The sequence below is a fragment of the Monodon monoceros genome, unplaced genomic scaffold (genome assembly GCF_005190385.1).
Source record: "Monodon monoceros isolate NGI ecotype Baffin Bay Population unplaced genomic scaffold, NGI_Narwhal_1 Super_Scaffold_3, whole genome shotgun sequence".
NCBI classification, from domain to species: domain Eukaryota; kingdom Metazoa; phylum Chordata; class Mammalia; order Artiodactyla; family Monodontidae; genus Monodon; species Monodon monoceros.
Genome location: NW_021703780.1, coordinates 14,239,894 through 14,263,437, shown reverse-complemented (window position 1 = coordinate 14,263,437; position 23,544 = coordinate 14,239,894). Strand labels below are relative to the sequence as shown.

The following is a 23,544-nucleotide window of genomic DNA, read 5'->3' as shown; positions in this document are numbered from 1 at the left end:
GAAGCTCCTAGCTGTGCCTAGCAGTGTGGCATCCCCAAAGTTTTCAGAGGTCCTCAAGCCCTTATTACATAATTTATTTTAAAAGACCCTCCAACTAAAATTATATTTTTTCTCTTAATCACTCAGAGTCCATCATGTTAAGAAAATCTGGTAACCCCACAGAACCACTAAAATTCTCTCAAAAGAATTACCCTGAGGCATGACAATCACATTGATTACAAAAGCTTAGAATCAACTACAGGTATTGGTGATAGGCAAGTGAAACCAAAGAGTTTCCAATACGAAGTGAAATTTGTCACCAGCTTGTAGCATTTACCTTTTTGTACACAGTGGGGATGCCAGTAAACATTTTATCCAACCAAGAGGGTGTTACATAAGCTTGGTGAGTCTGCTGCCGCAGAGAATGTGCATTTCTAAGGGGAGAAATCTCTTGTTTTGAACAATTAAGTGCCCTGTGGTTCTCTCTGGTGTTTCCTGTGCAAGCCTCTTAAGTGTCTCATCCTTGCAGAAATGCATGAGTTGATCCATGCAGTGCACAGGTTGTAGGAATGCTGAGATGATTTCTTTTCTTCATAGATTTCAGGGCTAAGTTTGCAAATGCACTTTTATAATGGTTACGTTCCCTCCCCACATCGGCGTGCTGAAATGTCTCACTCTGAGAGAACCGAGAGACAACTACTGTGCCAGAAGTGGCAGCTGGGAAAGATTAAAAAAAATCAGATAAAGGAAGCAAGGGCTGAAAGGTAAGACAGACAGCTGGGAGATTTAAGGGACGCGGCTTCTAAGCAGCTGAAAGAGACAGCAGTCCAGAGCGAGAATGTTTGCAAGATAAGAGGTTTTGTGCAATCTGAAGAAATATGCCAAAGATGATAAGAAATGCAGCTGTTATGAAAGTTTGAATTATCAAGATTCCCGGTATGCCCAGGACATAAAGCCATTCCACATGTGTGCTTGAGGGGCAAGCACAGGGACTTCTTTCACTGGTCAGTCTCACTCCTCAGACTCCAAGTGAAGACCCTGTGTGTACCTCCCATTCAGCCCTTCCCAAGCTGCTATGGCTCCTGTTTCCCGTGCTATTTCTTCTTCAAGTTCTCCTTTCCTCCTTAATCTTTTCTTAACTGGCATTGAGACAGTCAAGCTCCCTACTCAAGCTCATTCATGGCAGATGACTTGAATCACACACCTTTAATAACTATACCCTACATTTAAATCCCATGTTATTATTATTAAGATGGCATTATTAAAAGTTTATAATTATTTGGCACTCTTTGACATATACTCATTCAATTTTATATTTTACTACAATAATAAATCACAGTATAACACTTTTCCCAAAAAAGCATAAGTGGATGGAGGTCAAGATGACTGAATAGTCATTATAACCCTTGGTACTGTGACTACATAAATGTTGACAACAGAAATTAAATTCAGAAAATGAGCACAGAGGCATTTGTGCTATGCTATCTTTCTGTATATCTTTATATATTTTTAAGCATTTTAATCATGTAAATAACTTGCCTTGGAGTCCTTAAATTAGGTTTTGAAGGGTCTATAGAATTGAAATCATGTTTGTTAAACTTGCCTTAGAATTTCTGAGACAATTCCTAGTGACACAGAAAGAGACTGCTAAAATAATCCAGTGGCAGTTAGTCTTTGGCATCATCCAGACCTGGGTTTCAACTTACAGTTCTACCACCTTCAGTTATGACTTTAGGCAAACTACATTAGCCTCCACGTCAAGTGAAGATAATAATGCCAAGTCTATAGTGAGGCTGTGAGGATTTAAGATAATGTATGCAGTTACTTACAATTGCCAAGATATGGAAGCAACCTAAGTGGCCATCAACAGGGGAATGGATAAAGAAGATGTATATATATACAATGGAATGCTACTCAGCCATAAAAAAGAATGAAATAATGCCAACATGGATGGACTTGGAGGGCATTATTCTAAGTGAAATAAATCAAAGACAAATACTGTGTGATATCACTTATACCTGGGATCTAAAAAAAATACAACTAGTGAGTAAAACAGAAAAGAAGCAGATACATGGATAAGAGAACAAACTAGTGGGTACCAGTGGGGAGAGGGAAGAGGGGAAAGGCAAGATAGGGGTGGGAGAGTAAGAGGTACAAACTATTCTGTATAAAATCACATACAAGGGTTTATTGTACAACATGGGGAATAAAGCCAATATTTTATAATAGCTATAAATGGAGTAAAACCTTTAAAAATTGTGAATCATTATATTGTACACCTGTAACATGTAATATTGTATGGCAACTATACTTCAATTAAAAAAAGAAAAGAAAAAAATAATGCATGCAGTGTCTGGCATAAGTGGATGCCCAGTAAACGGTAGCCAAAAATCTAGACATTTAAAGTAAAGAAGTGTACAATGGTAATAAACAGAAAAGTGTTCAATTTGATGCTATTATCAGTATTCCTTTTCTGATACAGATCTATCAGTATTTCTTTTCTGACACAGAATGACTCTTTGAATGTGACAGCAGGGGCTGCAGGGAAAGCACCAATCAAAGGATCTGTAAGATTGTGTGTGTGTGTGTGTGTGTTAGTTTCTGCTTTATAACAAAGTGAATCAAAGCTATACGTATACATATATCCCCATATCCCTTCCCTCTTGTGTCTCCCTCCCCCCCTCCCTCTCCCCCCCCTCTAGGTGGTCACAAAGCACCGAGCTGATCTCCCTGTGCTATGAGGCTGCTTCCCACTAGCTATCTATTTTACATTTGGTAGTGTATATATATCCATGCCACTGTCTCACTTCGTCCCAGCTTATCCTGCCCCCTCCCCGTGTCCTCAAGTCCATTCTCTACGTCTGCATCTTTATTCCTGTCCTGCCTCTAGGTTTATCAGAACCATTTTTTTTTTTAGATTCCATATATATGTGTTAGCATACGGTATTTGTTTTTCTCTTTCTGACTTACTTCACTCTGTATGACAGTCTCTAGGTCTATCCACCTCACTACAAATAACTCAATTTCGCTTCTTTTCATGGCTGAGTAATATTCCATTGTATATGTGTGCCACATCTTCTTTATCCATTCATCTGTCAGTGGACACTTAGGTTGCTTCCATGTCCTGGCTATTGTGAATAGAGCTGCAATGAACATTGTGGTACGTGACTCTTTTTGAATTATGGTTTTCTCAGGGTATATGCCCAGTAGTGGGATTGCTGGATCATATGGTAGTTCTAGTTTTAGTTTTTCAAGGAACCTCCGTACTGTTCTCCATAGTATCAATTTACATTCCCACCAAGAGTGCAAGAGGGTTCCCTTTTCTCCACACCCTCTCCAGCATTTATTGTTTGTAGATTTTTTGATGATGGCCATTCTGACTGGTGTGAGGTGATAACTCATTGCAGTTTTGATTTGTATTTCTTTAATGATTAGTGATGTTGAGCATCCTTTCATGTGTTTGTTGGCAATCTGTATATCTTCTTTGAAGAAATGTCTGTTTAGGTCTTCTGCCCATTTTTGGATTGGGTTTTTTTTTGATATTGAGCTGCACGAGCTGCTTGTAAATTTTGGAGATTAATCCTTTGTCAGTTGCTTCATTTGGAAATATTTTCTCCCATTCTGAGGGTCATCTTTTCATCATTTATGGTTTCCTTTGCTGTGCAAAAGCTTTTAAGTTTCACTAAGTCCCATTTGTTTATTTTTGTTTTTATTTCCATTTCTCTAGGAGGTGGGTCAAAAAGGATCTTGCTGTGATTTATGTCACAGAGTGTTCTCCCTATGTTTCCCTCTAAGAGTTTTATAGTGTCTGGCCTTACGTTTAGGTCTTTAATCCATTTTGAGTTTTTTTTTGTGTATGGTGTTAGGGAGTGTTCTAATTTCATTCTTTTACATGTTGCTGTCCAGTTTTCTCAGCACCACTTATTGAAGAGGCTGTCGTGAGGTAAGATTTTGTACTTAAAATCCCCCTCTGAGTTGTGCTGGGAATTCAGACACTTGCTTCAACTTCCCACTTGGCCAGTTACACTCTCCCAGTGTATTACCTTTCCATCGAGCATTGGTTTATGCCAAGCACATTGCTGATCACGATCAATGATAAGCATATGGAGTGTTTTTATTTAATTAATTAAATTGAGGTATAGATGATTGCAATATTATATGTTTCAGGTGTATAACACAGTGTTTCACAATTTTAAAAGATTCTACTCCATTTATAGTTACTATAAAATATTGGCTGTATTTCCTGTGCTGGGCAATATATCCTGTGGCTTATTTATTTTATACATAGTAGTTTGTACCTCTTAAACGATTATTCCTATGTTGCCCCTCCCCCTTCCCCTCTCCCCATTGGTAATAAACACTAGTTTGTTCTCTATGTGGAGTGTTTTAAAAATATTATTGATGAAGTAGCAATAGTGCAGAAAATCGGCATTAAATTTTTTAATATGGTTCCCTACTGATAAGCAGGTACAGAAAGTACAGTTAGATGTCAGGCTAAAGGTCAAAAGAGTGGATTCAGTTGTAATTGGGAATGAATCAAACATGTTCAGAGCAACGCTGAAAGCTTCCTCAGCCCCCTGGAATCTTCTACCCCCATTCTCAGAATTCATACCTACGTGCAGGAATTTTGCCTCCACTCATTCAGTGGTCACTTGCTCATATGTCACAGGAGATTGAGGACAGGTGCTAAGGAACCCCATAGGGTTCACTAGAAAGAACAGGGTCAGGAAGCAGTGTGTTGAGGTGGTGGGTACAGAGGATGTGTTTTCAGGCCACCCCAACTTGAAATCCCAGTTCTGCACCATGCTGAATTTGTGGCTTTGGGCAGGCTGCTTACTGCTCAATGGGGATACCATTGCTTACCTTATGTTTAATGAGGATTACGTACACACACCTGGTACATGGTGTGTGGTTAGTGGTGCAGGCCGCTTCCCTCGCATCCCTTCGCAAACTTTCTGTTATTTCTCCAAAGGCCCATCAACAGGAGCGACCAGCATCGCATCGAGGCAGAAGCAGCAAAGCACGTGCAAACACCGATGTGAAGAGCTCACCTTTCTCAGCCACAAATGACCTTTCCATACATAGAAAAAAAGTATACTGGTTAGCAAGGTAAGTACATTTTCTTTAATCTTCCTCCTCTCTTTTTTGACTCGCTTGTCTGCTTAAAATGGAAAGTGAGGATAGATCAAAGAATTCCACTGTTCCTTATCCCTGAAGGCCCAAGGGCCCTGATGAAGCTCTATCTGATCCTACCAAAGGCACCATAATTGTCTGTTTCTACCAGCTTTCAGTTACAAAAAAATATACTCCTTTTTCTTAAACATCTAAACCTTGCAAGCATAGTTCAAAAATTCAGCTGTTGTCCTGCCTTTTATTTAACTAGAAAACTAGATATCTAATTCGTGTCCTTTAAATGACCCCCCACCCTCTCACCCCCAGATGAAGTCTCCTGCCAGCCAGCCAGCCCCTCTCTGGCTCTTGCCCACAGCAGCCCCCTTAGCGTCAAGTCCTCACCTCGTGCGATCCGGCCCACGTGACCCCCACTCCTTCATCTCATCCCCTTTCACATGTTTTTCAGGGAAGCTTTTTTCTTTTCTTCATTATTTTCTTCTACTTCCTTTGCACATCACTCTTTTCTCAAATTTCAAAATGTACATAAGCAAATGCAGGATGGAAGCGCGTACTCTAAGACTCTCCAAAGGCATCTTCTCTATCTCCTTCGCCTCACCTGAGGCACCTACGGCACAGGTGGCACAGCTAAGAGTCAGAGTATTCAGAAAGTAAACAAGTTCATACCTGGTTGGGACTGTCAGATGAACATAGTTTAAAAATAGAGCTAAACCACAAGTTTCTACTTGGCAAAACTATGTTTTTGTATTTCACGCTCATTTTGGAAGTCAGTCTGAGATATTTGTCCTTTTAGGAACATATTATCTGAACTTTTAAATGAAAAGAAATAATGATTGCTACTCAATCCCTGTTATGATGTAATCAGAATGACCTCTAAGTGTGGAAAAATGGAAGACAATACACAGCCTCCAACTCACTTAAACTATATTGATAGTTTAGTGGTAGCATCTTGAATTTAAAAAATAATTGCATTCATCTTCTGGGAGACAAGTGACTGGAAAGAAGGGTACTTTCTGAATAAGTTGGTCAAGAATGACCAAATACTGTGCAATTTTGAGACAGAACTAATTTATGATATCAAAGCTAAAAATCCTTTTTCTTATCTAAAATTTCTAAAATGCTTATACATGCACGTATTGTCTGATATCCTTCTCATTTTGATTTACGATTGAGATTTCAAAGTCTGGAATGTAAATGACTTAGCTAAAATCATTACTGAACTTCTAAAATTCAACTCAGAACAAATATCCAAAATGAAACCTCTTCTGTATGAAGTGCTTAAGCAAAACAAAGTTAGAATTTCCATGGAAACAGCCTGGAACTCTTGAAGGAAAAGAGAGGACAAAAGTAAGCATGAAAATGCATTTATTTATTTTTTGGTTCCTCTGTACCTCTGCCCCTGCAAACTTCAGGCTGTCATCTTAATGAACACTTTCAAACCTCAGAGGGAATTAAGAAGAACAATATTTGACAGGAGTGAGGAAGGAGCTAAATATAGTTCCCCTGTGAGAGAAATATATTCCATAATCTTCTCCTCTCCCCTTCCTTCCCCTGAGCAATCTCTCCATCTTTCAATGTGATTTTTGTGCCGCTCTTGCTGTACAGCAAGTTTAGCTGTGACTTGGTTGGGACAGAATGAAGGTAACATCGTGAGATACTTTTGTCCTCTTTTGGGAGGATCATTTCATACCAGACAACTGCTGAGGTCAATTTCCAAATTAATATTGTATATATTCCCACAGTATAATTTCCATCTGCCTAATAGTTCAGAATTTCTAAAATGCTCTCATATCAGTTAACTCATTTGATCAGTACAGTCTGAGAGGTAAACAAATCAACTATGTTGAGTACTATCAGCTTACACGTTACCAGGACAGAAGGGTTCAAGATCACCCTGCTCGTAAGTAAAGAAACCAGAACTCGGCCAGCAATTTGGATCTCAGACCATTGCCTTCTCCGACTATACAAATACAACTAACCTCCTGACCAAGGTAGACATTGTTTCATGGGTACTCTCCCCTCTTCATTAGAAATTAAGAACTTTTATTTATTTTAAAAATACATGCTTTAGCATTATAAAGTAAAAATCTCGCCTTCTCTGTAACTGCTAATATTGATCAGTAAATACCTCCAAGAAAGGTATAGTCAGGGATACATGGACTTTTGACTTCCCTGAGTGTGGCTATTTCTGACAAGCTTTTCCCAGAACCTATTTTTAATTGATAAATCAAATAATGTTTCCTTTTAAAGCTCAGCAGTCAATACATGACTTACAGAGGACAAAAGTGACCTTTTGTAAATCTGAAACATTAAATGTTGAACTTGTCTTTTGGAATAATCATTGATGCATTGGCTGAATTAAGTAACTTAGAAAATTATTTTACTGATCCAAGATAATACCTTGGGGTGCAATAAAATCTCTCCCTAGGGGTATGGTGGTATCTATTTTCTTTGGAAAATTAAAGGCAGTTAAGGTTGGAGATGATGACGGCTCTAAACAGGATGACAGTTATCATCAAGTACAAAGTCTGGGACCTCCCTGGCGGTCCAGCGGTTTTGATTCCGTGCTTCCAATGCAGCGGACGCCAGTTCCATCCCTGGTCAGGGAACTAAGATCTCACATGCCGTGCGGCCAAAAAAAAAAACAAACTAGAAAGCATGATGGACTCTGTTATTATAAATTTCTGCTGCTTATAATTTTTGAAAACTAATGGAATTCAATAAAAGATATCATATCATGCATTTGGGAAATATTAAGACCAAGGGACCAACAGACAATCCATTCCATAATTAACATAACATGTATACTTTAAGACAATATGACAGTCATTCATTTGATGTTCTAAGACACACATTATTAGATATGGCCACATCACTGTGGACAAAAATTAAAAAACAGAAACATTCCAAGAGGTGACTTCCTCTTTGGTTAGCTTTCACTATAGGGCATTACAACAAGTGCTACCAGTAATCATTTATCTAGATAAATAGTAATATATTTGACTGTGCCAAGTAGTTGATATAGTTTAATACTTAAATAACCATGTAAGATAGGTAGTACCGTCCAACATGATAGACGAGAAATCAATAAAAACCTCACCCTAAAAGTGAACTACAAAAAGCAACGTGTTCCATTCACATTGCTAGTACCTGGTACAGGCTAGCACCAAACCCCAGTTTACCTGATCCCAGCATCACTGTGCTACTCCAGCTTCGAGTTGACTGTTCCCCTCTACAGCCCAGTCCTTCCAAGCGACCTTCAGGTAACCAAGTATCACTGCCATGAATCGTCCTTTAGGGTTCACTATTGGGGGAGGACCTATATCATTTGCTAAATGTAAGGCAGATACTTAGTTAATGAAATTTACTTAAAAGGTATAAAAGCAGGGCATCTGGGAAGCTTTCTGCTCACTGAAAATGTTACCTGTAAATCACAGCCATTAATTCTAGTTAAAGGGAGAAATCATTCCACTTTTACAACAAAATTAGAAACAACCAATGCAACAAAAGTTTTTAAAAATTATATTTAATACAAGTGAATAGATTAGAAGATCTGAAATGTTATAAAGCAATATACACAATGAATAAATAATTTGCACAGGAGAGTCATGTCTACATTACATAACACTGTCTAGTATGGGAATACTTAAAGTAAATCCAGTGATAATGGAGAAAGTCCATAAAAATGCTAACCTGTCTTCCCTTGTATGAAATTGTTCAAGTATAAAAATCCAATACAGTGTAAAATAGTATTCAATTTACTTTAAGAATAAAAATTGCAAGTATTGCAGTTTCAGAAGAAAAATGTAAAGCAGCATTTAAAAACTACATAAACTACATAAGAAGAGTGTTAAACTAATGAAGTACCAATAAATGAGAGCTACACGAGCAAAAATCAGAGAAGGAAGCATGAAACTAGCAATAGGTCCTGTTAAAAATTAAAAAAAAAAAAAACCTAAAAACTAAAATAAACTAAAATGTGTTAATGTAAGAGTACTCTCTTATACAGTGCACATATGAATTTAAATAAATCCAAGTCAACATCTTTAGTTGAATAGGTTAATATTTAATATGCTACATCTAGAACTACTAAATAATTTATGCCATGAGATGAATACATAATTTTACAGTGTCACATCTAAAGTTCCTTTCTTCAGAGTGCAGCATAGTAAAACTTAAAAATAAATATCTTAAATAGCATTACTATTAAGGCACAGTATAAACCACATTATCATTAATTGTTGAAGAATTGTAATCTCAGTAACCTTGTTGTCTCATGTACTGTATTCACTAATAAATAGTTTTAAATATGACTCTGAAATAGATACTAAAAAGTGTAAAATTATTTAAAAAGGGAAAAAAATAAATGTCCTTAAGACAGTTCTTAAGGGTTTAGCGTCTGCAAACTTTGCCCGCCTTTAATCGTAAGCCACGAGTCGACACAATAAATAGAGAGAGAAGGCTGTTGTAGTAAAAGCCTGATCCTATTTCAGAATCAGAATTGCTGACACCAGCAGATACAAGTTTCCCAAAATTGAAACAGGATGGGGAGAGGGATTAGAATGTGACAAGCTCATCAAACAAGCACAAGTGATGTGTTCTTTCCAGAACTGTGTGTGTTATTGATTGTCTGTACAGCTGTTGCACCCATTCATTCCACATCACTTGTTTCACAGTCCCACTCATCCACTGGGTAGATGAGAAAATAGCTTTGGTGCCTGTCCACCATTTCACCCACTGCCATGCTCCTAGATGGATTGTTCGATGCCCATTTTTGAGAGTAAGAACATTACCTTCTTGAAAAAGTTCTCTAGGCCATAGTGACTGCTAAAACTGACAATCAGTGCTTTCACCATTTTTTTAAAAAAAAAATCTGCTTTTAAATGTAATTCAAGCTACATATTGCTCACTCTGTATTCCCTGGTTCAACTGGATTCAAATAGCATTTTCTAACTGGTAAAAGGCAGTTTGCTTCCCTGATACTATAAAAAGAGCAAAAGTAAAAATCCCGTTATAAAAGTGAAGTTCCATTGTTCCTCCTGCCACCATTTCGTCGCGGCCTTTTACTTACTCAGGCTCTTTGGGATTGATTTCCAAAACTGCGCCCACTCCCCCCCTCATTCTCATCTCTTTCACGTCTAGAACTACTACTGGAGTATTAAAAAAAATCATCATCATAATTCTGCTTCACAAGAGCATAGCTTTTTTTTTTTTTTTTTTTAAAGCTGTTAAGTCAATGTTAACTCTTATTAGCTACTGAAAATCGGGAAATCGGGAGGGAAAGAGGAAACAATTCGACTTTGATCAGGTTCTGGCCTATTGCATCCGATCTGTTTGCAGCTGCTGAGGCTGATACTGGCCAAAGGCAGCGGCGGCGGCAGCTGCGGCGGCGGCGGCGGCCGCGGTCCCAGGTGCGGCGGCGGTGATTGGCTGCTGCACCGCGTAGCCGTAGCCCCCGGCCGTGACGTAGCCAGCGGCAGCCGGGGAGGCTGCGTACGGGTACTGGTCGTAGGCGGCGGCGGCGGCGGCGGCTGCGGCGGCCGCCGAGTACTGTGCGTACGCGGCTCCCGTGTAGTCAATGTAAGGTGCGGTGGAGGCGGCCGCTGCGGTCGGCTGGACGTGCGGGATGACCACTCCAGGCTGCACAAAAGCCTGCGGATAGACATAGTGGGCAGGTATCCTGTCGAGAAACGGAAAACAGAGTCAGGCGGGAGTTGCCTCCTGTCTGGAGCATGGCTTCTTCCGAGATCAGACCAAACTCAAATTTAGTGGTTATTATGAGCATAGGGTTGCCACAATATAGACTTGCCAGTCACCTGTGAAAGTACTCTGGCGGGAGCCCAAATCATGGAGTGCCCCAGAAGGAATTCAACAACGAAAATAGGATACCCTCCCTGCCAGAATTTTGATTCAGGATCATTTTGGAACCAAGAAATGGCATGGAGCCAAAGTTTGGAAAAATAAATCAAGTTTCAGGAGGGCCTCGCACAGAGGAGGTATTTAATAAATGCTGAATTGAGTTAAGACTTGAGAAAATTTTGTGGTGAGTTCGTTCAACAAAAACGGTTTAGACAATAGAAAAATTCTTAACCGTGAAACCAGGAATCCAAAGGGAATCTGTGATCGTTCAATTCCATAAGGGTGATGGCTGGTTTCTCAAAAACTACAGTAAATTGCAACAAAAGCCGTATGTTTATTATCATGGCAACCCTACTGGAAATTGCTATGCAGACTCAGCACACATTAATCTCTCTGCAACCTCAGTCACCCTTATTAAAGATAATAATAATGAAAAGAGAAGCAGGCGCCAAAATAAAAAAGGAGTTCAAAAGATCACAAGTGTGGTAAACACAGCAGAATCACACTTCTCAAACGAACTGTAGTGCAGCTCACTCTATCACAAGAGGCTGTTGTGGGAAGCTACAGAAATGCTATTAACATTCATGGCAGTGATTCCCAAAGAGATGTGCAGCACGCTTTTGGTCTTTCTTTCTTTCTTTTTCTCCATTAAATTCATAAAGACACAAGGGTCAATCAAACCTGTTTGACTATCAGGCAACTGAAGGTCAGCCAGCTTGTTTATCTCTATGCAAGACAGACAGAAGGGGTTTTGGGGAAATGATGAGGTTGAGGGAAAAGGTAGGGTCAGGGAAACACAACTAAATATTTCTAAAATTAATATCAACTTAAAAGGATTACATAATAAGAGTAAGGAAGGAAACTTTTTTTTTTTGAGCATCTACTAAGTCTTGTTTTATCCTCTAACTCAACAGAAATAGATTTATTAGCATATCTGTTTTAAATCTTCCTTACTGGTAGATATTTTATACAAATCAATTCTATTGTGGTGTATTATCCTGCAAAAGTTCTAGAAAGTGAAACAAAATTGAGTACCTTTTAAAATGATACATTCAGAGGTCACATACAAGACACACTCCAATGGCCTTACTTAAAAGTTAATTTTGTTAAAAAAAAAAAATCACAAGAGGTATTTTAAAAAAACCATGCATCTCAGTTCTCACTCTTGCGATTCATAACTGCCCAGTTAAAACGCTACTGTGAATATCTGATTTATTTTCATCCTTCTTTAGAATAATCTCCATCAAAACCCCCTGTATTTCTAAAAATATGACACCATAATGCCATCTGGTTGTTGCCAAAAGCAGCTTACAAGAAGTACAAGCACAAGTAACAATCTTTGAATTTTAAAGAACTCAAAACAGAAAACTTCATATTTAGATTATGAAAACATAAATTTTGCTTTGCCTTTTCAGAGTTTTACTGAAAGCACTCATTAACCAACATCCATGGAAAAGATGAATTTATCACAGAGGGTAGTGAACTTTGACCCCAATGATAAAAATACACTCAATTTTACTAGACTTGTAGATCTTTCCCAGTGCCAGGAGAAACGACGTCATCAAGTGTTTCTGAGGACACTTAGAGATGTTCTTAATTGCTTGTCAGAAACCAGACTCATGGTCATGCACACACTCAGAACTTCTCTGCAGGTCAGGTGACTGGCTCGTTCAGAGCGACAGGTGTGGCTTTATGAAACACCGTCCCTGGAGGCCGCCGTGTCCACGATGTGCAGACACGGATAAGAAAGCCTTACTCATGCCAGTTTACATGTGGTGATGGACAGCAGGGGCTGCAGCCGGGCTATTTTTGATCCTGTCATGCGACAAGGGTTTCCAGCGGGTAAAATGTCTTTATAAGGCCAAAGTAAAACATCTATCAGCTCCAAAGGCCAGCCAGTATGAATCTCACTGATACTGAAACATTAACCCCTGTGCTCCCAAAGTTCCAAAGACAACACGACAGTTGCTAGGCTTGTATCTCTAAATAAAGGTGGTAACTGAAAATAAGTTTAGCCTACAAAAAGGCAGGATAAAAGTGTGTGTGTGTGTGTGTGTGTGTGTGTGTGAAGAATGCTTTAAATGATACACAGGCAGCGTTGCTTACAGGACTCTTGTCTCTGCATTTATTTTACATTAATAGTTTTCACTTGAAAATGCCAACCAATGAGTATAAAGTTCCTTAGACTATCAGAAACCTACATGAAGTCTGGCAAGGGTTAGGAAGCTATCTAGCAGGCAAATGAAACCCTAGAGTTTTTAAGGCTTAGGGAAAGGAGAATCCAGAAGACCACGGAGAGGCTAAAATAGTTCAGAAGGCAGGCAGAATCGGACTAAAGGGTGAGGTGGCACTTCTGAAGCAATTCCTGTATTAGGAGCTCTTTTAATAGCCTACGGAGCCCATTAAGGCAATTTGGGAATCTCCCTCCTGCTAGAGAGCTACCAACATCCTTTCCCTCAGTGAATCATAGAACGTAAATGCCTAGCAGAAATAAAAGCACCAGAGCAAAGCTGACACTTCAGACAACTTTCAAAGAAAATTTACTATGTTTTCCTTTTCTTCCTATCTCTTCAGGTCCCTCTGGCATCTCTCTGTGACTTTTGACATCCTAAAGGGTTTCCTCTTTCAACCTATCACATAAACTGCTGACACAGGCTGCATCTCATTCACTTGTTTAAAGTAACCTAGGTCCCTAACATCCTACCAAACTAAGTGCAAACTTCTTAAACTTTGGCATGCCAGGCCTTTTATACTTCTGGCTCCAAAATACTTTTTCCAGTATTTCTTCTCACCTTTCCTTGAAGCCAGGTCAGCTGGGCTCCTCAATGTTTCCTGGACATACCATACACACCTAGAGCTTCACCTTCGCTCGCGACATCCCTCTGTCAGGGATGCCAATCCTCACTCCATCTCTACCTGTTGCAATCACAATCCTATCTACCCTAGCTCTACCACTCACCACGTGTAAAGCCTTCAGGAATTTGCTTCACCTTTTTAGTCTCATGTATTTCTCATAAGTGAAATGAACCTAATATTTCCAATCCTAGTATTTCCAACCCTGAATTGCTGTGCATTAAATAAAATTATCTATGCGAAGAGCCTACAGTGAGGAATATATTCATTGCAAGAGTTCTCTATCCTCCATCATAGTTTAAAATCTAGGTCAACTTCTACCTCTTTCATGAAGACTTCCTGGATCCCACCAACCTGATGTCTCTCTGCCTTATCTGGAGCCATATAGACAGCCCTTCTGGGCGCTTCTCAGTTTTCTTACTAGATTATAAGAGAGAGCCGAGTTGTGTCTTTCAGACTACAGCTTGACACAGAGGAAAGAACATGGCTTTGGAGGCCATGATTCAGAACCTAGAACCAGACTCTATCACTTAGTAGTCCCTGAGGGAAGTTAATTAACCTCTCTGCATCTCAATTTTTCACCCATGGAAAGGACATTAACAGTGCCTTCATCAAATAATTACTGTGATAATTAAATTATATAATTTATGTAAATCCCTTATCAGTACCAGGCAAGTAGCAGGTGTTCAGTTAATGTTAATTACTGTCCCTTCTGCTCCGCTTAGTGGACAGTATAATACTTATTATGTGTTAACACAACTAGAGTAAAACTTAGCACTTAAAGGAGTACTAAGTGCTAAGTTTAGCACTTGAAGGAATACTCCTTTAAACTTAGCACTTAAAGGAGTACTAAGTGCTAAGTACCAAGTACTAAGTGCTAAGTGCTAAATATTTACTAAGTAAATATTTAAGTGTATTTCAACCTGATCTAAACTAGCCCAGAATTTTCTACTCAAGATCCATAGGCTCTCCTCTCCAACGTTTCAATAAGAAAATGATTCTTTCAAATATAAAATATTTATAAGATATTGTTTAGCAAATCCACAAATTTCTGTACATCTGCCCACTGTGTTACATCAGAAATTCCTTCAGGCCAAGGTTTTTCTCTTTAAAGGCCCAGAGTAATCTGGGGGCCATTTAAAGACCATATAAAAAAATAGTTCCTAGAATTTCAAACAAGTCAAGTAAGATTAAAAATTCTCAAGCTTCTTTCCAGGCCTAAAAATAAGAACATGTGGCATTCAAATAGAATTTAGGATGACCAGGTGTGATTTGTTAGGTACAGACTCCGGGAATTAGAGCAGTGTTAAGAATCCCTTAAAAAAGAAAGAGAAGGCTTGCTTGGTCTATTTGGAATGCTATCTATTTCTAATCAAGTTCAAACAATTTATGCAAACAGTAATAATCACCATCCTTTATAAAGACAGCTAATACTAGAAGGGATGAAAAACCAAAGGTTACTATCAAAATATGCTTCATTTAAAATTTCCATATGACACATCTTATTCTGGTTGTTATTGCCCTCGTGCTACTTTCTTTCTCAAGGATCTGTAAGGACTACCACAGCCTGTCCAAATTTCTATTCTAGCTCTCAAGACCCTCCGTAAGAGTCTGGTTTCTCCACGCACTGAGTCTTTTCTCCTCTTTGCCTTTGCTGAGCCTCCCCTCATCTTACACCCTTTAGACGTGTCCCTTCTTCCTTTTACCTGTCCAGGACCTACCCACTGGTCCAAGTCTAGCTCCAGTCCTCACAAAGCCTTGTCCAACTCCTCCAACTCACCTATTTTCTTGCTCTTCTGAATTCCTTTTATACTTAAAATAATACCAAGTAATTTAGCAATTAGTAGGTCCTGATTCGTTTGTGTTAGTTTGGCTTCCCCAACTAAAGTGCCATCGCCTTATTTTGTACCATCCACTGGCACAGAGAAAACTACTCATATGCTAATACTGGTTGATCAGTTTAGCTGTATTAACAACTGTCTCAAGATTATGCATGTGAGATCATGACTAAGTTCACCATCACTTCTTAAGATGTATGTTCTCGTCCCCAATTCTACCTTAAACATAGTCTAGACCAATGAGAGGGGGATCCACAGAAGTAGTTGGACCCATCAGCCCACTGTTTATCATCAGTAGCTGGAATGGTTTGGATGTGGCATTGATAAATCATTATGGGTATACGAAGGCCCTTTCTAATCATATTGGACAGAAGACTCTTTTACGGCTTCAAAAAAAGTAAGGGTTGTCAGTAAGTGAGATCTCAATATGGTAAAGGGAAGGTTATAAAGAAGGCATTCGTGGAAAATATAACTTGACTCTTCCGAGTCAAATTATTATTACTTTTTTGGATCTATTCTTGGAGACACACAAGGTAGACATCTATCTTTGTAGGTAGAATCCAACCTTCCAGGTTACACATGTAGATGTTCAGGTGCTAAGCTAGAGAAGAAACTATTGTTGAGGATGAAACACTTCTAAACAGTTAGAATATTTAAAAAGAGTGTAAATCTCTAGCATTAGAGTTACAACCATGTTGATCAGGTAGAAAACAGCCAAAACAGACCCTAGGTGTTTGGAATAAATTGAGGTAGGTGGGGATCTCCCACCCATATCGTGTCTGAATGGAAGGGAAATGGGGGAGCTTGGATGAGGAAAGCTGGTAATCACAGAACCCACAGAACACAAATATAAGCAGGCTGTTCACCTGAGTCAGGTATGAAAGGTGAAAGTTAGTGCTACTCTACTCAAAAAACTGGCCAGCGTTAATGAAATCTGATGAGAGCTGTTGAACCTTTACATTAGAAGGCCTAGAAGTGGATATACATTGCCAAAGAAAGAACCCCATTCCCAGAAAAAACACCACAGTAAAACAGAAACTTAGGACATGCAAGCGATGAATCTGTATTCTTACAGAGGGAAATCACACCATTTAGCACTCACTACAAAAATATGGTTAAATGGAAGTCACAGGCTACAGCTTAAAAGCAAGGAATAAAAAGGCCCTTTGCTTCCCATGGCAAAGTCAAAAGTCAACACCCGTCAACACCACCACCAAAACCAAAAACACAAAGAGCCCCTTCCCCGAGGAAAAGAAAACACTTTCACTACAGCTCTTTTCAATTAAGTAAAAAAGCACACAGTTTAGCTATCAACACCACTTCATTACTGTAATAAATAAAATAAAGCACACGGAGGTCTACTGACTATTGTGAAAAATAAAACAACAACAGCAACATCCATGCATCGTTAATCACCATCTGAGCTTGTGTGTCTGAGTCTACTGGTTACAGAGTTTAATTCCAAACAGAACTATTCCACCTCTTATCATCGTATCCTTCTGATCAGTTAGCTTAACTGTATACGAGCCCTGTCAGGTTAGAAAGAGATAAATACAATTGAGTCAAGTTGAACAGTAGTAATGGTGTTGGGACACAATCGTCTGGTACACAAGTCATACCTGGTATTTTTGTTTTGTTTTGTTTTGTTAATCATGAGCTCAAATGTGTCTGTTTTGGAGGCTGCATACTTGGTCAGATAACTTGACTCATCTAAAAATATTTATTTTATCAGCATTCAAAATACACAAACATATATAAATATGTATAACCGGGAACAATCTGTGACATGATGGTCTTATCTGGATATAAAAAAGAGGCAGGTTAACAAATGATATCCATGTTGAAACTTAGGAGGGCCTGATTAATTGACTTACCCAAAAGGTCTTTGTATAAGGGCTGGATGAAGCTGTTGAACACCAAAGGCAAAACCTAACAATAAAACATACCACATTCTCTATTTGTGCATGGTTAGGCATTTATTACTTCTACACATAAAATGCAATCACACCTTTCACTTAGAAAAGGTAATCATTCTTTTAATACTTTAGAGAAAATATTATACATATTTTTAAAAGTCATTTTACTAATGTTATTGTTGATCTAAATAAAAATTTTAATAGGCTACAAGTGGAAACTAAAAATGATCTGCAAAGTTTAGTTGACAGACACAGAATAAGACCTTAGAAAATCAGACATAGAGAAAGTTCTTGTGGAATGAAACCAAGAACAGTAAGACTTGATAATGAAGTTACATGTCACAAATCTTCCTACAATTCTGAATCATGATCTATAAAAAAGCCTTTTTAATTTGGAACATTCTGGAATGCTTTGGACAATGCTTTGTAAGATTCTGGATTTTACAGGTTATAATATTAAAAATTCACAAAACAAACTCTTCTTTCTTTTCTGGATAGTGTACACAGACACACACACACACACACTGTATTAGACAAATACATGTTTTTCAATGCTCACAAATACTTGCACATGCACTCCCTTTCTTGACAACCTAGTTTCCTAGTAAATCTGTTTGAAGTGTCCACCTCTTTCCAAAATTTCAGATGCACAGACTTAAGAATGAAGAGTACACGACTTAATCAAAATTGCATGCCCAAGAAAAAGATTACATTTGTTCAAGAGTCGATTCACAATTATTTGTGCTCGTGCACAGGGCAGTGTTGTAAACCATTCAAGAGGTCATGTTTTCACATAAACAAAATTCTCTCCCTTTTGGTGACTAATAGCTATGTGACTTTGGAGTAAACCCCTTCTCATCTCTGCATCAGTTTCTTCACCTGTGACATAAGGGTCCTGGAGCGCATGAAATCTCTTCATCCTCTTTCATTACTAATATATTCTGGGACTTTATTTTGAACATTTACCAGCCAGGCACCACCACCCCTATGCTTCTCTTGGCTCAGTGTTCCAGCTGAATTGCCCGCTCTGAACACAGGGCAACGGGTGGCAAAAGGAGAGACAACACTAAGAAGTATAACCAGCTGGAGTTGACACATTTGGCCCATAGCATCCACATGTGAATGATCTACAAGTGGCTAAAAACCAGAAAGTGGAGAGTGAACTATGATTGTATATAGGAAACAGATGAGTCAAGCTCAAGCCTGGGTGTGTGCAAACTGAACTGACCCCCAAGATCTATTTTTTGCCCATAGGTACATTTCAAGTCAGGAAAGGAGTGTTTACAACTCTCATCTACCTTTAATGCCTTGGTAGAATAACCAGCCACAGCTCACCTTTACTAAACATCTACAGATTCTCAGGGAACTAGTGTCTTCCCAATCAGGGATTCATTCTATTCAGAAGCGGGGGGGGGGGGGGCTCCAGTTGGGGGGGGGGCGTCGAGGGATATTGCTCACCTGGTTGCATGATCCTTGGTTTTGCTCCCAAGTATGCCAGATTCACATTGGCCTTCCTGCCATCAATGATGGGGTTGGGATCCTTGCAGGCTCTTTCGGCAGCAGCCCGGTCAGCCATGGTGACCTTAGCAACATACACACACAGACATACACACAAAGCTCTAAATCAACCCCTGAAGAAACCAACAATCGCACTGGAGAAGTCATTCCTGTTAATAAAACTGAGGGGCAGGGGGTCTTAAACTTTTTCTTTCTTTCCTTTTTTTGGGGGGGCTGGAACTTATCCCTTGATCCTCCATCCAAAACAAAACAAAACGAAGAAAACAGAAAGGAGGAAAGAAAGAAACACCACCTTCTCACCCCCCCAAAGTTCTAAGGGTGCTAGTAGGGCCTAGCAGACATTTGGAAGCCTGAATTCTGTCTTAGAACTCCTCCAGATTCCCCCTCCGCCGACCATTCCCCAGGTCCCTACCCGGCCTGAGAGGCACTGTTTGCTTTAAAGAAAGACTAGCCTCACATCCGGCCGGTGTTCCCAACCCCGCAAACACTCCCCAGCGACAATAGCTATTGTCCTACGCTGGGGCTCCCGGCTCCTCGGCAGCTGAATTTGCTCGCTGAAATCACCAGGAAGGTTACTATGTTCTCTTTCATTTCGGCAAAGAAAGAGCCAGAGGTTCATCTTTTAAAAGAACTCATCTTTGCAATTAAAAAAGGGGTGGGGAGGGGTGGCATAAGAAGAAAAGCCCCATACCTCCTGGGGTGTCCCCTCCCTGCCCCAGCCGGAATGCCAGGAAGACACACATATTTTTACAAAGCAACAGCGCTCTTAACGACCAGCCTCCAACCTGGGAGTGCAATTCTTAGGGGCTACGGCCCCTCCCTCCCAGACCTCCGCACCCCCAAATCCGGCAGTCATCACAGTTCTCTCCCTCCACCCCTGCTCCGCCTGTCCCCCGACACCGCAGCGCTCTCGGTCCCCTCGGAACCCCGCGAGGCAGGCGCCGGCCCTCCCTCCCCAGCTCCGTCGCGCGCAAACTTTCAGTTCAGCCGGGAGCAAAGAGGCAGCGCTGGTCACGTCCGCTGGGGTCCTCGCGCGGCCACGCCGAGCCCCTCACTCCCAACTCCGACCCCTCGGGCCAAGCGCCACTCTGTCCCTCCCCGCCCCCGTGGCCCTGTTTCCCCGCCGAGCTCTTTATCGCCCCCTCCACCACCATCCCCATCCGCGCAACTTACAAATCCATAGCCCCGGGACTTGCCCGTCTGCCGGTCGGTGATGACCACCGCCTCCTCGATCTCGCCGAAGACCTCGAAGTACTTGCGCAGGCTGGCGTCCGTGGTGTGGTAGGGCAGCCCCCCGACGAAGATCTTGGTGTACGTCGTGTCCTTCTGGGTCGTGTGCATCTTCGCGCCCGCCCCGCGGCTCGGGCTCCGGCTCCGGCTGCGGCTGCGGCTGGGGCAGCGGCTGCGCCTCCTCCTCCGGCTCCGCGTCTCCCGCACTCTTGCGCGGCCGCCGGGGGCTGCGGGCGAGCCCGGGGGCGAGGACGGCGGCGAGGCGGGGGCGAGCGGCCGGGGTCGGCCGAGGGCGCGGGGCGCGCGGCTGCCGAAGTCGCCAGCAGCCCCGGAGACCTGACTTCGCTCTCTCCTCCCGCCCCCCCTGCCGGTCACGGTACAAATTCTCCGGATCGTCTGGGTTAGGCTCCGGTTCTGTAGGATGTGCAAACGGTTTCCACTCACCCGGCGGGGAGGCCAAAGCTGAAAAGGGAGGGTGGTCCTCAAGCGAAGAACTGGGTGCGTTTAGAGGTAGATTTTTCTTCCCTAGAAATTAGGTAGGTGTCTCGGGTGCGGCGCGGGGAGGGTCGGCGGTGAGAGCGTCCGGGCGCGGAGGTGGGCGGGCGGGGGGCGAGGCGGCGGAGCCCGGGGCGGGGGACTCCGCGCGCTTCAGCTCGGGTTCCGTCCCTCCCGCCGCGGAAGCTGGAAGACAAGTGGCGAGGACGGCTCTCCCCCTCTCTGCTCCCTTCCCCCGCTGGCCGGGGGTCGGCGCCTGGCTGGGGAGGGGGCGGGCCGGACGCCTGCGATTGGCCGTGGCCGCACCTGGGGCGCCCTGCGCCGCCGCCCCCCAGCTGTTGGGAACAGCTGCTTCTCTCCCCGCGCGGCGCGGCGCGGCGCTGGGCCGCCGGGCTCGGGCACTGGAGCCGGCGCTGGGGTAGGGCTGGGGAGGGCTGGAGGCGGCTTGGCTCTCGGCGTCGCCTGCCCTAACCCGTCAAAGTCCTAGGGACTCGGCGCGGCCCCAGCCGGGACCCGGGTCGCGGGGACTGCGCCCGAACTGGGAGTTGTGTCGCTTTCCAAAACGGCGATGCGAGGTCTTTGCGCTCGGCCTCGGCGACAGGGCCGGCGACCCGGACTGACGAGCTGGGGGGTGGCCCGGATGCCTGGGGCGGTTCGCTGGGAGGCCAGTTCCCTCCCGGGCGCGGGGGCCCAAGAGCTCCGCCAACGATACCGGAATTGGATGCTCCCGGGTCTGGAGAGTGAGAAGGAGGGCCCCCAACCTTCCTTGACCCCAAAGAGCCGGTGCTGGGGAGAACCAGCGAGGCAGAGCCAGGAGGGAAAAAAAGCTTTGGCCCTCGGGTGCGCTGCGGAGAACCACTAGCTTTCGTTGCTTACCGCCCAGCCAAGCTAAGTAAGCGCAGACACCTGTCTATCAGACACTGCTTTCTATTTCAAAGGACCATAAATTAGTACTTCACCAAATTTGTGTTACCTCCTTAACTTAGGCCTCCCTAACTATTCGGGAAGATTGGTATAGATTTCTCATCATAAATCCTTTTCTTTTTTCCCCTAAGCAGAGAGTTAATTAATTTCCTTCTATTTGAATTGTAAGGATGTTTAGTGACTTGATCTCAACTGTCTTATCAGGATGTACAGAAATTGTAAGAGGTGTAATTTTTGAAATCGACTTGTTACATAATCACTGGTTTCTACCAGCAAATCTTTAAAGCATTTGTAGAAATACAGACTTCAGTGCAGCCCATAGATATTTATTTTTTATATCAGCTTTTGGCAACTTCTTTTTATCAAGAGTACCTTCAACTAGGCTGTAAGATCGTGGTCGTAGTTGAGGTTTGGATGAAGATATTTAATGTGAGCAGAATGTCCGCCCCACCCCCCACCCCCTACTGTTGGCACACAATTTCCTTTTTTCCACCAGGAGCGTCCGCTGAAGTCCACCCAGTAATTGCCCCTGGGCTTCAACATTTATTCTCTTTAAAGCAGTTCAGTATGTTAACCTATTAGAGAGGCACACACTTCTGTTCTTCTTTCCAGGGCACCTCTGTAGTCAGCCCAAGAGGATGAGATATATTGCATTTGCAAAAGCTAATGGGAATGCAAATATTCTTGAGCAAAAGTTTGAATTCTGTTCTTCATCTTGCTGACATCTGCACGAGGTTGACCTTTTGAGGTCATCAGTTTCTTTAAGTTTGAACCCCCAGCGGGAGATAGAAAGAAACAAATCTAAAGTTTCCTGAGAAAATGTTTTTAAAATCCAGTTGAAGAAAAATATTTTACAGACATATGAGAGCCAGAAAGTGAAATTGTAAACACCCTCTCCTCATTGCTCAAGTAAAATACAGGTTTAAAAGGAACTCTGTGTACTGGTACAATGAAAGATGATTTTTTTTTAATTTGAAAAACAAAGCAGGCCATGAAACAGAGGAGGCATGTTTTTTTAATATTCAACATCCATCTTGCGGTGTCACTTAAGAATTACTGTACTTAGATGAGGCTCAGGCAAAACATCTTTGTGAGGGGAGACTAGTTACAGAGAAGAGTGACTTTGGCTGTCTCACTTCTCTTCCTACCGGGACAGGAGCCCACCCCAGAGGGACTGTGATAAAGGGAAGGAGAGTGTCTGGGAGAAAGCCAGAAGCTCCAATGTTCACTAGGTAAAGTGGTGAGATCTACAAGGAAATTCTGATCCTATGCTGGGATACCTGTCTTGTAGAACTCGGCTTCTGGAAATAAGATGCTTCCCTGCCATAGTCCTAGAGAAAATAATGCAGCCACCCTCCCCCTACCCCATGTAACTCCTGCCTGGTGTGCTTTTATTCCTTCAATCCAACAGTAAATCTATAGCTTCATTTGAAACTTCCCTCATTTTGTATGAAATGATACCTGGATATCCCTGATTTTGAATTCCAGAGATAATTAAAGCATTATCAATAATCAGGTGTTATGTGATTCACTGAAAACAAAGGTTAAGAGGAATGGAGCTTCCTTATTTTCCAAACCAATTTAAATAGAAGCCATAATTTTTTTTTTTTTTTTTTTTTTTTTGCAGTACAAGGGCCTCTCACCGTTGTGGCCTCTCCCGCTGCAGAGCACAGGCTCCGGACGCGCAGGCCCAGCGGCCATGGCTCACTAGCCCAGCCACCCCGCGGCATGCAGGATCCTTCCGGACTGGGGCACGAACCCGCGTCCCCTGCATCGGCAGGCGGACTCTCAACCACTGAGCC

General features: G+C 42.0%; 1 protein-coding gene across 1 annotated transcript; it reads right to left on the bottom strand.

The window, feature by feature from the left end:
* Positions 1 to 8,557: 8,557 nt before the first annotated feature.
* On the bottom strand, positions 8,558 to 20,653 carry RBM24 (RNA binding motif protein 24). The gene is made up of 4 exons (XM_029243132.1): positions 20,267 to 20,653; positions 19,034 to 19,157; positions 17,534 to 17,588; positions 8,558 to 10,789 (listed from the first exon to the last, which is right to left on the bottom strand). Exons 1-4 carry the CDS (start codon positions 20,432 to 20,434, stop codon positions 10,426 to 10,428), a joined length of 711 nt encoding a protein of 236 aa, XP_029098965.1. The 5' UTR covers positions 20,435 to 20,653; the 3' UTR covers positions 8,558 to 10,425.
* Between the last annotated feature and the right edge of the window lie 2,891 nt (positions 20,654 to 23,544).